Here is a 13,503-nt window from a genome sequence, read left to right on the forward strand (position 1 = left end):
CGTGAAGAGAGGAGCTCCCAGGAAACCTTTGGACGGACCGAAGACAAACACAAACTGCTTCACTGATCCCTCACCCTCCCTCCCTCCCTCCCTTCCTCCCTTGCTCCCTTGCTCCCTTGCTTCCTTGCTGCCTTGCGGACAGACAGGCAGACAGACAGACAGACATGGCCAAGCTGGCGGCGTTCGTGTCCCTCCTGGCCGGGACGGTGATGGCGGTGCTGATCTTCGAGGCGGTGAAGAGGGAGCTCAGCCTGAGGCAGCTGAAGCAGCGCCTGGCAAATGTAAGGACGTTTATTTATATTTATATTTATATTTATATTTATGTATCTGCTGTCGGGAAGAAACCTCCTATAACTCCCACAAATGCCCATTTTTTTCAGGAAATTAAGAAAACCTTATATATTTTAAAAACAAAGCAATGCTTCCTCATCAAGGTTTGGTGTTGTGACTTTATATGTGGTCAATTTCTTACATGAGAGGGCAGAGAGGTGGTGCAGTTTGAGGGTCCAATGGAGTTAAGAGGTTTTGTCCCAAGCATGTTTTGTTTTACTATACTTTCCATTTATTGGTTCAATATTTCCGAAACACACAGGTGTTCAATAGCACTGATTTATGGAATAAAATATCAAAAACCTCAAACATGGAGTTAGGAGGTTTCCTCCTGACAGCAACGAATATATTATACTGATTATTAGGCTAAAATGTAGCCTGCGTTATTTGTCGGGAAGCGATGCTGCCAGAATACGTAGCCTATACGTTTATTCAGTTGTATAAATGTGTTTGATCCGATCTAGTGGGAACTGGGCTATACTCACATTAGCTTTGGATGGCTATCTGTTGTTAGCTTAGACACTGGGCTGCGCCATCTTGATTGTTCACGAGACCCAGTTACTGAATGTCAAGTCTCCAGGCTTTCTTCAGAATATGTAGCCTACAGTATGACACTGATTTACTACAACACTATGGCATAAATAGTGGTTCTCAAATGTTGTATTTGCCAAGGACCAAACTTACGCCTGAGAGTGTACACATATGTGATTGCATTTGGTTGCATTTGTGATGGTTGGGGGGGCCGCATGTGGCCCCCAGGCCGCCAGTTGCCCATGTATGGCCTACTGAGTCTCCAGTTCACCGCCCGTGACCATTGACCGGGTCATCACAGTATTGGCTCAGGATTGTGACAAAAACAAGAAAAGTCTCCATGAATTCAAGGCTTCATGAGATGTGTAATTGATAGAATAATACATGTTTTTTGGGGGGGTGAAGTAACTACTCCTTTAAGACCTGATCGAGGCAGATTCCACAACAAACATCCATCCATCCATCCACCTTCAACCGCTTATCCGGAGTCAGGTCGCGGGGTGCAACAGCTCCACCAGAGAGCTCCAGCCTATTTACGTGAGCGCGGTCCCATGCATTTGTTGCGCGCGTGCTCGTTACGTGCACACGCCCGCGACTCACCAGACCTGGATTCTGTTTCGCTTCTTTTTTTTTACGCTTGCGTTGTTGCGCCCCTCTTCAACAGACCTGGAGGAGACCTGTGTTGATCCAGGCAACAACGCCTGCGTTCCTCGCTTCACGTTTGCAAGGCCATTAAGGAGGCAGCCATCTTGTAACGTGTCATTTTCGTCCCATGCAGGACCAGTTGGAGGTGAAGCGTAGGGAGGCAGCCATCGTGGGGGCGAAGACTCAGATCCTGACCCTGAGGAACACGCTGAACCCTCTGAACGCCAAGCGAGACGAGCTGTCCAGGAGGAAGAGCGACATGGAGAAGGAGAAGGCCAACCTGGACCAGGGCATCCAGGCCTGCAACAACCAGAAGGTACACACCATTTGACCCGTTTAGGACCCGAGGGCGGCATCTGTGTCACTCACGTTAGCTCTTAACCACTTTAACCAATTATTTTAAACTTTATAGCTAGTTATCTGCTAGTTGAAAAATAGCAGATCTACAAGCTCGTAGCGTGGCACTCGGTGCCGCGCTACGAGCTTGGAGATCTGCTATTTTTTGAAGGGGGGGAGGGAGGAACATATTTTCAGATGGGGGTCGGTGGCCAATTTCATATATTTTTGGGGGTCCTTGACATGAAAATAAAAACGACTGACATAGAAACATTAAAATCGTCTAAATGGGGTCTTACTACTGTCCATATCTGTGATCTGTACTAAATGGTTACGTGAAAACAAAAATACTGTAGGCCTATAAAGGAAGGGCTGAGGAAGAAACGTTACCTGATTAAAGTCAAGATATTTGGGAGCCTGAATTGGTGAGCGGATTTTTCATTTCTTATATGGCTTCTTTTTGATCCAGCACCCAGCCTATAGGTATAGATGTGATCCAGCACCCAGCCTATAGGTATAGATGTGATCCAGCACCCAGCCTATAGGTATAGATGTGATCCAGCACCCAGCCTATAGGTATAGATGTGATCCAGCACCCAGCCTATAGGTATAGATGTGATCCAGCACCCAGCCTATAGGTATAGATGTGATCCAGAGAGAGAGAGAGAGAGAGAGAGAGAGAGAGAGAGTGAGAAAGAGAGACATGAATAGCTCTGCATATGAATGCTTTCCTAAACAAAATAGCTGTGCAGTAGCCTGTACAGTATCAGGTGTCAGAGGATGGAAGGGAGGGGAGGGGGGGGGGGAAATACCGGGCCATAAAGAGAAAAAATCACACCCGTGTGAACTGAGTGGTGTAAGGTCTTATATAGAATGATCAGCTGTGGTCTGACGTAATGTCTGACGTGATGAAATCACACCCGTGTGAACTGGGTGACCATAGCAACCATGCTAATTTTTTGGTACGAACAGACAGACAGACAAACAGACAGACACGTAAACTAACAAAGCCAGTTGTAGGAGTGGTTTACACCACTCAAAAAACAAACAAAGCAGAAGTGATGACGGGAAACGCCTTTGAGTGTAGGAACATTCTTGCTTTCTTTTCTTTTTTTTTAACCTCCCACTGTCCACACACGCTGCTTTCGAACAGCGTGGGAAATCACCATTAAAAGCTTCTAGATCTGCCATTTTTCTTTTCCTGAAGAAAAGGAAAAAAAAGATAAGAGAAAAAAATACTTGTGAAATGGGAAGTTTTGCATAACGACCGAGTAATTGCTACTTAACCCAATTTAGGGTTAAGTACCCATTTAGGGTTTAGTGCAAGTTCCAGTTTTCTGCGTCAATCTGAGACCAGATTCTTCAAATGCTATGTTTCTATATCAGTGGTTGTCAAACTATTTAATGTCAAGGAATGATATGTAATTGGTCGACGACCCACTCTGTGCCGCGCTATGAGCTTGTAGATCTGCTATTTTTCAATAGCTAAAGTATGACATGATGCTTAAAACACCAAAAGAGGTTCCCGTCCAGAATTACTTAATTTGCTACTTGCACTAAGTACTCACTGCTGTATGGATGGAAATGGAATGAAATGAAATGATTACTATATTTACCCAGGGTATCTGGGCTAAGCTCAAGAACTTGTTTCCAGCCAGGCCCTGCTCATAGAACATTTCATCGTAGTGGTTCAATGCCTTGTTCAAGGGCACTTCAGCGGTGTCGGACCGCTGATTCGAACTGGCGACCTTCCGGTATCAAGACCGCTCCGCAATCCGTTCGGCCACCGCTGCCACTACCTGACCTTTGACCTGTCCCCCCCCCCCCCCCCCCCCCCTCCCCCCGCAGGTGGAGGCTAACAAGAAGATGGCAGAGTCCACAGAGAAGCTCAATAAACTCAAATGTAAGACACGCACATGCACATGCACACGCACACAGGCACACGCGCACACAGGCACACGCTCACACATGCACGCGCACGCACGCACGTACCCACACACGAGCCCTTGAAACTGTCACTTTGTTCAAAGGGTAACATCAACAATTCCGGGCATTACAGCATGTGTTCAGAAAACATTGGGGATTGGTTGGTATTGAAGATACTCGAGAGGATGGCAATTTACAATTTAGGCATTTATATTAGCAGACACTCTTAATCCAGAAGACATGGTAATAGATGACATAGAAATAGAAATAGTCATATCCCAGGTTGGCAGAGGAAGTGTAGCGCCCAGGATTACATTAGATAATTGGCACTGTAGTGAAAAAACAGGGTTGCAAAATCGTGGGATAAAAATTATAGGGGGAAAAAAAAGAAATAGTCATCTAGGATTATTGTCATATGATTGCTTGAACCCAGATACAGACAGTCACAGGAGACAGACAAGTTGGAGTATTTTAGAATATAGATTTATTATACTTCTGACATGAGGAGCAGAGCTGAGTGAGCAGAGGCAGGTGAGGCAGGCAAGCGTCCAGTTCCAGGGTGGTTCAAGGTTACTGTGAAGACAGGAGAATAGATGTAAGTATAACAGAATAGCACACTGAGATAGAATGATGCTGCTAGCCCGGGTAGAACAGGACTGACTAGGTCCAACAGAGACGGATGATCTGGCAGGGCATGAAGGGTTGAACCTGGCTTTATAGTTGTGCTGATTGGTTGCCTCCGCCTCCTCTCCTGCACCTCTGTCTGCACTCCTATAATTAGAGATAGGTTTAGAAAGAAGGGGAGGAAGACCGGGTAGGTGTGGCAGACGTGACAATTATAAGTAATAGCACCCAGCCAAGACGCGACCCACAACAGTCCTGCCAAACGGGTTCAGCCCTATTGGCTGTATGTCGGTCTGACGAGTGGGAGACTGGGGGCAGTATTATGCGTGTCTTAAGTACTAGGTCTTATGACTTAACTCACTTATGACCTGGAGGCGTGGTCAATGCTGTTTGGCCACTCAGAATAGCCAAATGACATTGATCACGCCTCCAGGTCTTAAGTTAAGTCATAAGACCTGGTACTTAAGACACGCATAATACTGCCCTAAGGTTCAATCCATCCGTCTAACAGTAGAACATCTGTACAATGAAACTATGAGTATAATATACACTTTTAAACACTTTTAAATGAAATGCCCTTGATAATAGTAGAGGGACCGTCTAAAATGTAGATGGTCCCCTCTTATCAAGGGCATTTCATTTAATGTTCGGGTATATTTTAGTAGAGTACGGAAAAAGTAACAGATGTGTGAATATCTCTAGTATTTTATATAAGGCAGTGGCGGCAGTGGCTCAGGGGGTAGAGTGGCCGGTATAGGGCGGCCGGATGGGAACCGTGAGGTTCCCAGTTCGATCCCGGATTCCCGCGCTCCCAACGAGTTAGTGTCGGATTAAGTGTCATAATTGAGTAAGACGGCGCTGAACCCCTTCATTGCTCCCGATGAGCAGGTTTGGTGCTGCACAATCTATGTACGTAAAGCTCTTTGGATAAAAGCTCTGTATTAAATGCACCATTTACCCAGACTGTGTGTGTGTTGTTTTGTGCAGCTGACTTTGAGCAGGAGAAGAAGAAGGCTCAGGAAGACATCCAGGCCCTGAAGCAGAACATCCTAGACAGAGACAGAGCCATCTGTGCTTTCGTAGACAAGACCAACGAGGAGGGGCGGTAAGACTTCAACGCACGCACGCACGCACGCACGCACGCACGCACGCACGCACGCACGCACGCACGCACGCACGCACGCACGCAACGCACGCACGCACGCACGCACGCACGTTGTGCAACCATTGTTGTTTTTGTCGACTAAATCTAAGATGAAAAATGTTCGTCGACTACCCACTGACTAACCTCGCCTCACCAGGCTTTCCACCACCTCGGAGGAATTAAAGCCTGGTCTCTGTTTCAAAAGTCTGTATGACCAGGTCGGGAGCGGATGATATCGTTACGTCATGTACATAAAGTCAGGAACAATCAAACGGAACTTCCTTTTCCCTCAAACCGGAAGAATAACAATAAAAGCTCTCGTAGCCTGTAGCTTTTATTGAGAAAGATCGGTTTGAGGGAAAAGGAAGTTATTGCCGCCCCGTTGTTCCTGCCTGTCGACTACAACACAATACTACAACATGACGTAACGATATCATCCGCTCCCGACAGGATCATATACCCTAAATGAAATGGTGCCCAGCCTACCCACTGACGAAAACTAAATGGAAACTAAATGGCTAAAACTAAGACTAAATATGTTGACAATTTCGTTGACGAATATAAACTAGACTACGCGTTGTGAGCTTGTAGATCTACAGCTTGTAGATCTACAGCTTGTAGATCTACAGCTTGTAGATCTACAGCTTGTAGATCGGCTATTTTCAGCAAGTGTAAAAACAATCATTACGATGGCATCAAGGCCCTTCAGTCAACTAAATCAACTGTATATTTAGTCGACTAAAATCTTATGACATTTAGTTGACTAAAACTAGACTACCGGTAACACTAAAACATTCCAGGTGACTAAAATGTGTCTATAACTAAATCAAAATTTGCTGCCAAAACCAACACTGACACACACGCATCTGAGAGGGGAGCCCGGAAATATAGGCTGAGCTTTTAGAATTGGGCTGGACCAGGTATTAGAATGCTGGGGACTGTCGTAAAGCCAACGGACAACAGCAGCATATGTGACCAGATTTGACTGAGAGACTGCCATCGCGCACATTCCAGCTTTTTTCAAAATGAGTTAATAGCACAGGCAGACTCTTCACATACTAGAGCATGTCTGAAATAAGTGTCAGAGCTGAAATCGACATGTAAATATGAAATAAACATGTAGCTAGGTGTAATGTTAGAGACCACAAAAGTGAACCTTTCAAGCCTGTTTTCTCAACTTGTTGTTTTCTGCAAGACATTACTCTATAAGCCATATCTCCAAAACTGGTGGGTCAAACTGAACAATCAATATGTCCATTCAGTCAAATGTAGTCACATATGCTATATGACGTCACATTAGCTGGTACTGTACTGAACATAGTGTATAGCTGATGGGTGATCATCTCTCAGGCCCACATACAGTAGAGCCCTGGTCCCGCCCCCTTTCATGACAACGCCAGGCCCACGAAATAATTCTCAATGCATTTTCCCCATAGACATTTAAAAAAGTATTTATTTAAAGATCTTTTAAGTGTCGTATACAAAGCCAACTCGAGTTGTGACAAATCATGACAACAAATAATTACAAAGAAGAAAAACAACAAAAAAAAGTGTTGGAAGTGTTTTCTTCTAATTATTTGTTCGGCCCACAAAATTGTGTTTGTTGTCATGATTTGTCACAACTCGAGTTGGCTTTGTACGACGCTTAAAAGGTCTTTAAATAAATACTTTTTGAAATGTCTATGAGGAAAATGAACGGAGAATCATTTCCTGGGCCCTGTTTTTTTTTATTGATTGATTGAAGAATGTATTAACAGTTTGCAGAATTACAGTACATTTCAAGCACAAACTCAATACAAAGGCTGTTAACTGTGAGTGGACGACCCAATTAAGCATTACACTCCAATAGGGTCCACCATGTTCAAATCATCAAAAACATTTAGAGACGTACAAATAGACACTTCTATATAGACAGAACAGGAATTCATCATAAAGGAGGTAATTCATCATAAAGGAGGGGGCGGGACTGCGACGCTATAGCTTTGTGTCTAAATGAGAGAGCTTCATACAGTATAGGCCTTTTCATGTCAAAGCACATTATGTATTGGGTTTCTGAGCCACGGGCCACCATTTGATGAGATTTAGCCTCTCAGATCCAAAACCAATGGATATTTTGTTGTCGTTGGACAAGATTTTGTCCACAATTCCCATGCTGTATTGATGTAGGCCAGGGGTTCTCAACCCGTGGGTCGCGACCCCTCGGGGGGTCGCCAAATAATTTTAGGGGGTCCCCAAATTATTTAAAAGAAAAAAGAAAAAAGGGTTTTTTTTTTTTTTTTTTTTTTTCACGATTTTTCAAAAATAGCAGACCTACAAGCTCGTAGCGCGCCACTCGGTGGCGCGCTATGAGCTTGTAGATCTGCTATTTTTCAATAGCTAAATTATAACAATGCTTAAAACACCAAAAGGGGTTCCCGCCCAAAATGGTTTAAGGTTATTGTAGCAGTCAATTTATATTGGGGGTCGGGAGGGGGCGGGGCGGGGGTCCCGAGACATTGCCAAAGCATTTCCGGGGGTCCCCGGCCAAAAACGTTGAGAACCCCTGATGTAGGCTACCAGGCAAACGTTGAATTGTGTAGACTTGTAAATTAAGCAATGCAGATGTGTGACAATAATTGAACTCTTGAGAGCGTAAAATGAAACCAAATGGACCCGTGGATTTGGTTTTCAAATGTGGGCCAAGAAGGTCTCATCTCTCCCTTATAAATTGAAAGGATATGTTTTGGTTAAAAGTTAACCACAAAGTGTTTTTTGGTAAAAAAGAGGTTAAAGCAAATATTAGGATAGTAATCATTGCTATAGAGTGCGATGATTACTATGACAATCTAGAGCTATTTAACACTGTTACTGAACTCTATATAAAGACACAATCCAACAAGGACTCTTTCTGCTGAAATGAATAAAAGACAACTAAGCAGTGGTTGAAAGTAGGGATGTCCCGATACATTTTTTTTCGTTTCCGATCCTGATACCACAATTTCTGTGTTAGCCCAGGGGTTCTCAACCCGTGGGTCGCGACCCCTCGGAGGGGTCGCCAAATTATTTTGGGGGGTCCCCAAATTATTAAAAAAAAAAAAAAAAACATTTTTATTTTTATTTTTTTTCCACAATTTTTCAAAAATAGCAGACCTACAAGCTCGTAGCGCGCCACTCGGTGGCGCGCTATGAGCTTGTAGATCTGCTATTTTTCAATAGCTAAATTATAACAATGCTTAAAACACCAAAAGGGGTTCCCGCCCAAAATGGTTTAAGGTTATTGTAGCAGTCAATTTATATTGGGGGTCGGGAGGGGGCGGGGCGGGGGTCCCGAGACATTGCCAAAGCATTTCCGGGGGTCCCCGGCCAAAAACGTTGAGAACCCCTGCTCTATATAAAGACACAATCCAACAAGGACTCTTTCTGCTGAAATGAATAAAAGACAACTGACCAGTGGTGGAAAGCAGGGATGTCCCGATACATTTTTTTCCGTTTCCGATCCGATCCTGATACCACAATTTCTGTGTTAGCCCAGGGGTTCTCAACCCGTGGGTCGCGACCCCTCGGGGGGTCACCAAATTATTTTGGGGGGTCCCCAAATTATATATAAAAAAAAAAAAAAACATTTTTTTTTTTTTTTTTTCCCCACAATTTTTAAAAAATAGCTAAATTATAACAATGCTTAAAACACCAAAAGGGGTTCCCGCCCAAAATGGTTTAAGGTTATTGTAGCAGTCAATTTATGTTGGGGGTCGGGAGGGGGCGGGGCGGGGGTCCCGAGACATTGCCAAAGCATTTCCGGGGGTCCCCGGCCAAAAACGTTGAGAACCCCTGTGTTAGCCGATACCGATACCGAATACCGATACCAGAGAATAATATTTATAATAATACAAAAAGAAAGAATCACACCCGTGTGAAGTGAGTGGTGCAATTCCGTGTGGGGGTTCCCGCGGGGGGGGAATTATATGAATCAAGGACCCCCAGAATTATATGTATTTGGCTGCGGACCCGCATCTGAAAATATGTTGTTCCAGGGACCCCCCCCAGAAGCAAAGATTTAAGTTAGAAATGCTTCGCTGGGAAAGAATATATATTCAAAGATTTGCACACATTTTGATGATTTTTCAGAAAAAATGCAGATCTCCAAGCTCGTAGCGCGGCACTCGGCGCCGCGCTACAAGCTTGTAGATCTGCTATTTTTCAATAGCTAAAGTATATCCTGAATGGGTTAAAATAAAAACGTTTTAAAACTTTACTGCAACAGAGTGAATTGGATCTCCTTTTGTTACGAGTAATCTTTACTTTCGGTACTTTAAGTCCATTTTGACACCAATACATTTGTACTTTTACTCAAGTAGTAGTATGTTGAATTCCTGACTTTTACTTGTAGCATTTCTACTTTGCAGTATTGATACTTTTACTTATCGAGTACTGCATCTAACGATGTTTTTTTTGTTTGCTCGCTTTGCAGAAAGCTGTGTGGGATCTCTGAAGCGGCAAGATGAAGACCAGTGTGCGACGGAGGCTTTTCTACAGTACACATACACACACACACGTGTGCATCGCTATTGTTTTATATTTTTTCACAAATGTATCCGTCTTCATTATGTTGTAGGAAGTAAAGTTATGTTGATGAGAACACCACGTGTGTCTCTGTGTGTACGCCTGTGCTCTCACACGCACGCACGCACACAATAACGCATTAATATATTCGTTGCTGTCAGGAGGAAACCTCCTAACTCCATTTTTGAGGTTTTTGATTATTATTTTTTGCATAAATCAGGGCTATTGAACACCCTTTACGTCTGTGTGTTGTTTCGAAAATATTGAACCAATGGAAAGTAGTAGAAAACACTTTGGACAAAACCTCCTAACTCCACTGGACCCTAAAACTGTCTGCTAAAGCAACTAACTCCACCACCACCCCCCCCTCTCATGGAAGTAATTGACAATATATAAAGCCACAACACCAACTCTGATGAGGCAGTATTGTTTTGTTTTCAGAATTTCCTGAAAAATGTACATTTTAAATTTCCTGAAAAATGAACATTTTGGAGTTAGGTGGTTTCTTCCCGACAGCAGAGAGATATATAAATGGTAAATGGTGCATTTATATAGCGCCTTTATCCAAGGCGCTTTACATAGATTGTGCATTACATTCACCCATTCACACACACATTCATACACCGATTGCGGCGGAAGCCATGCAAGGTATACCAACCAGCACATCGGGAGCAATTTGGGGTTCAGTGTCTTGCCCAAGGACACTTCGACATATAGCCAGGAGGAGCCGGGATTCGAACCGCCGACCCATGGATCATTGGACAACCTGCTCTACCTCTTGAGCCACAGTCGCCAAAAATATATTTTTGAATTGTTCATACATTAAAAGCTGTGCATATACAACCTCTTATCTTATAGTGTACTTACGCTATTTGAAAATAGCTTGTAGTTGGGCTGTTTTTTGAAAAATTGGAGTACATAATTTGATGCTAAATACTTTCATATACTTTAACTCAAGTCCATTTTTAGAACACCTGTAGGCCTTTAACATGTAACAGAGTTTTTTATATTGTGGCATTGCTACTTTCACTTAAATAAATAGTATGCCTTCCACCACTGCCATGATATTATATCTGTCTACTTACTGTGAGTGACTTCTCAACACTATCACATCCTTATAGATAGTCCTCACCTCACCCAGACAACACAGATATCTGTCTCCTGTGAGTGAATGACAACTATGCTCAACTATCATTGTCTTCCAGTCCTCACCTCACCCATGCAGACCGCACGGCATGCTTTACAGGTTCAGCCGGTCTGTCAGCATTCTCATGTTTAACCTTATAGTTAGAATCACACGCTGAGATTCCCATCCCTGTTTTCAAGTGAACCCTTGAGGCCTTTTCAACATAACAAAGGCCAGTGTTGTCATGTTGTCATCTTATTATAACTCACCTTCTTGAACAAACGTTTTTTTTTTTTTTTTGCATAAGTCAGCTCCTCATGACACTGCGGCCACCTCTGGTAAAATCGCCAACAATTTACAATTTAGGCATTTAGCAGACGCTCTTAATCCAGAGCGATTTACATTAGGCAAGAACAAAAGCATGGGAATACATCACATATATAAAATGCATTTATCTGATGAAACATGCGTAAGCTAATAACGTAACTAGAACATCTAGTCCTAATTTAAAAGGAGAATGCTGATCCTGCCTCTTTTAGTAAAATGGCCTATCTTAAGAGTGAGACTTAGGCCAAAATAGACAATAGACAATTCTAATTCTAAGTCACATGCTTTTGTGACTTAAGCCAATTTCTTTTGTTGCCTAAGTCAAGAGTACGTTAGGTAAATTGTCCTAAATCAGGCATTTTAATCCTATTGTATTCTATGTAATGCTATTATGTTACGTAACTGACCGACCGTGTTATTTTTATATTAATAGTCATAAATTGTTATAAACGTTATTTTGGTGAAATTATTAAGACATATCATAGTTTTGTTTTGGGACTTTGTACTGGTTTGTCTGTAATGTAAATATTGGTACATATTGCATGGTTTTATTCTGCTAACAACATGCATTGTTGATATTCTCCAGTTTTTCGTCGTGGCATTGTATCTTATAGGGCATGGGTTCCCAAAGTGGGGTCCGGGGACCCCTAGGGGTACTTGAGGGAGTTCCAGGGGGTACCTAGCTCAATTAGAGATAGTTAGGTCCAGGGGGTACCTAGCTCAATAAGAGATAGTTAGGTCCAGGGGGTACCTAGCTCAATAAGAGATAGTTAGGTCCAGGGGGTACCTAGCTCAATAAGAGATAGTTAGGTCCAGGGGGTACCTAGCTCAATAAGAGATAGTTAGGTCCAGGGGGTACCTAGCTCAATAAGAGATAGTTAGGTCCAGGGGGTACCTAGCTCAATAAGAGATAGTTAGGAACCAAATGGACCCTTATAGGTCTGTAACTCTGAGAGTTAAATTAACAGTGGTTTTACAATATAAATTGGGGTCCCAGAGATATAGAAATGCTATTAAATGGGGGATCCGTAGACTAATGCGTGTGAAACTGGGGGGTCCATGAAATTAATATGTTTCGGAATCACTGCTAGAGCCGTAAAAATCATCCCTTATCGTCACTGGCATATGTTTTCAAATGGGGGGTCCCTGGCCTAATGGGGGGTCCGTGGCCTAATGGGGGGTCCGTGGCCTAATACATGTTCATTTGGGGGTCCTTGACACGAAGAGGTTTGGGAACCACTGTTATAGGGCAGTGGTTCCCAAACGTTTTCATGTCAAGGACCCCCGAATTGACACTAATTAGCCCCCAATTGAAAAGGCATGCGAAGGACCCCCATAAGAGAAGAGTTTTACGGCTCTAGCAGAGATTCTCAACCCGTTTAATTTCAAGGACCCACAGTTTGACATGCATTAATTAGTCTACGGACCCCCATTTAATGGCATTTCTATCTCTGGGTCCCTCAATTTATATTGTAAAATCAAAGTTAATTATATCAATATTCAGAGAGACGCCGGTTCTGGTGTTATCAGTCAGCCATCTTTATTTCAGAATCCCCTGCCTCCCCGCAGGGGGCAGTCTTATCACAGTCCGTTTGGTTCCATTTGTACACTTTCAGAGTTACAGACCCATAAGGGTCCATTTGGTTCCAAACTATCATTTAGCTGGGGACAGCCCTGGAACTGCCTCAAACCCCCTGGTGGTCCCCGGACCCCACTTTGGGAACCGTACTGTTATAGGGGAAAGATTCACATATTTGACATCAATGAAAAACTTTATTTACAGGGCTAATATCTACACATTCCATACATACATGGCAGAATAAATGATGGTTGTAAACATTATTGAAGCAGCCAGTAGTACAGTGTTAAATATGTTTGATGCTGATGCATAAAACAAATTCATGGGATGATAGAGCGCAACGTCGACATGCATTCATCTGCTGCCCTCTAGTGGCAAACCTGTGTAAGTGCTACT

The 13,503-nt window shown here is 43.2% G+C and overlaps 1 protein-coding gene across 1 annotated transcript in view; it reads left to right on the forward strand.

The window, feature by feature from the left end:
* LOC306924762 (uncharacterized protein) overlaps positions 1 to 10,112 on the forward strand; it is a 10,198-nt gene extending 86 nt beyond the window's left edge. Inside the window, exons 1-5 of the mRNA XM_079503397.1 lie at positions 1 to 281; positions 1,640 to 1,822; positions 3,691 to 3,745; positions 5,380 to 5,497; positions 9,984 to 10,112. The exon at positions 1 to 281 is cut by the window's left edge and continues 86 nt beyond it. Coding sequence (XP_079359523.1) covers positions 165 to 281; positions 1,640 to 1,822; positions 3,691 to 3,745; positions 5,380 to 5,497; positions 9,984 to 10,017 — 507 coding nt within the window. The 5' untranslated portion in view covers positions 1 to 164 and the 3' untranslated portion in view covers positions 10,018 to 10,112. The remainder of the gene's footprint in view (positions 282 to 1,639; positions 1,823 to 3,690; positions 3,746 to 5,379; positions 5,498 to 9,983) is intronic.
* Positions 10,113 to 13,503: the final 3,391 nt, after the last annotated feature.

The sequence above is a fragment of the Electrona antarctica genome, assembly GCF_951216825.1.
Source record: "Electrona antarctica genome assembly, chromosome: 6".
NCBI lineage: Eukaryota > Metazoa > Chordata > Actinopteri > Myctophiformes > Myctophidae > Electrona > Electrona antarctica.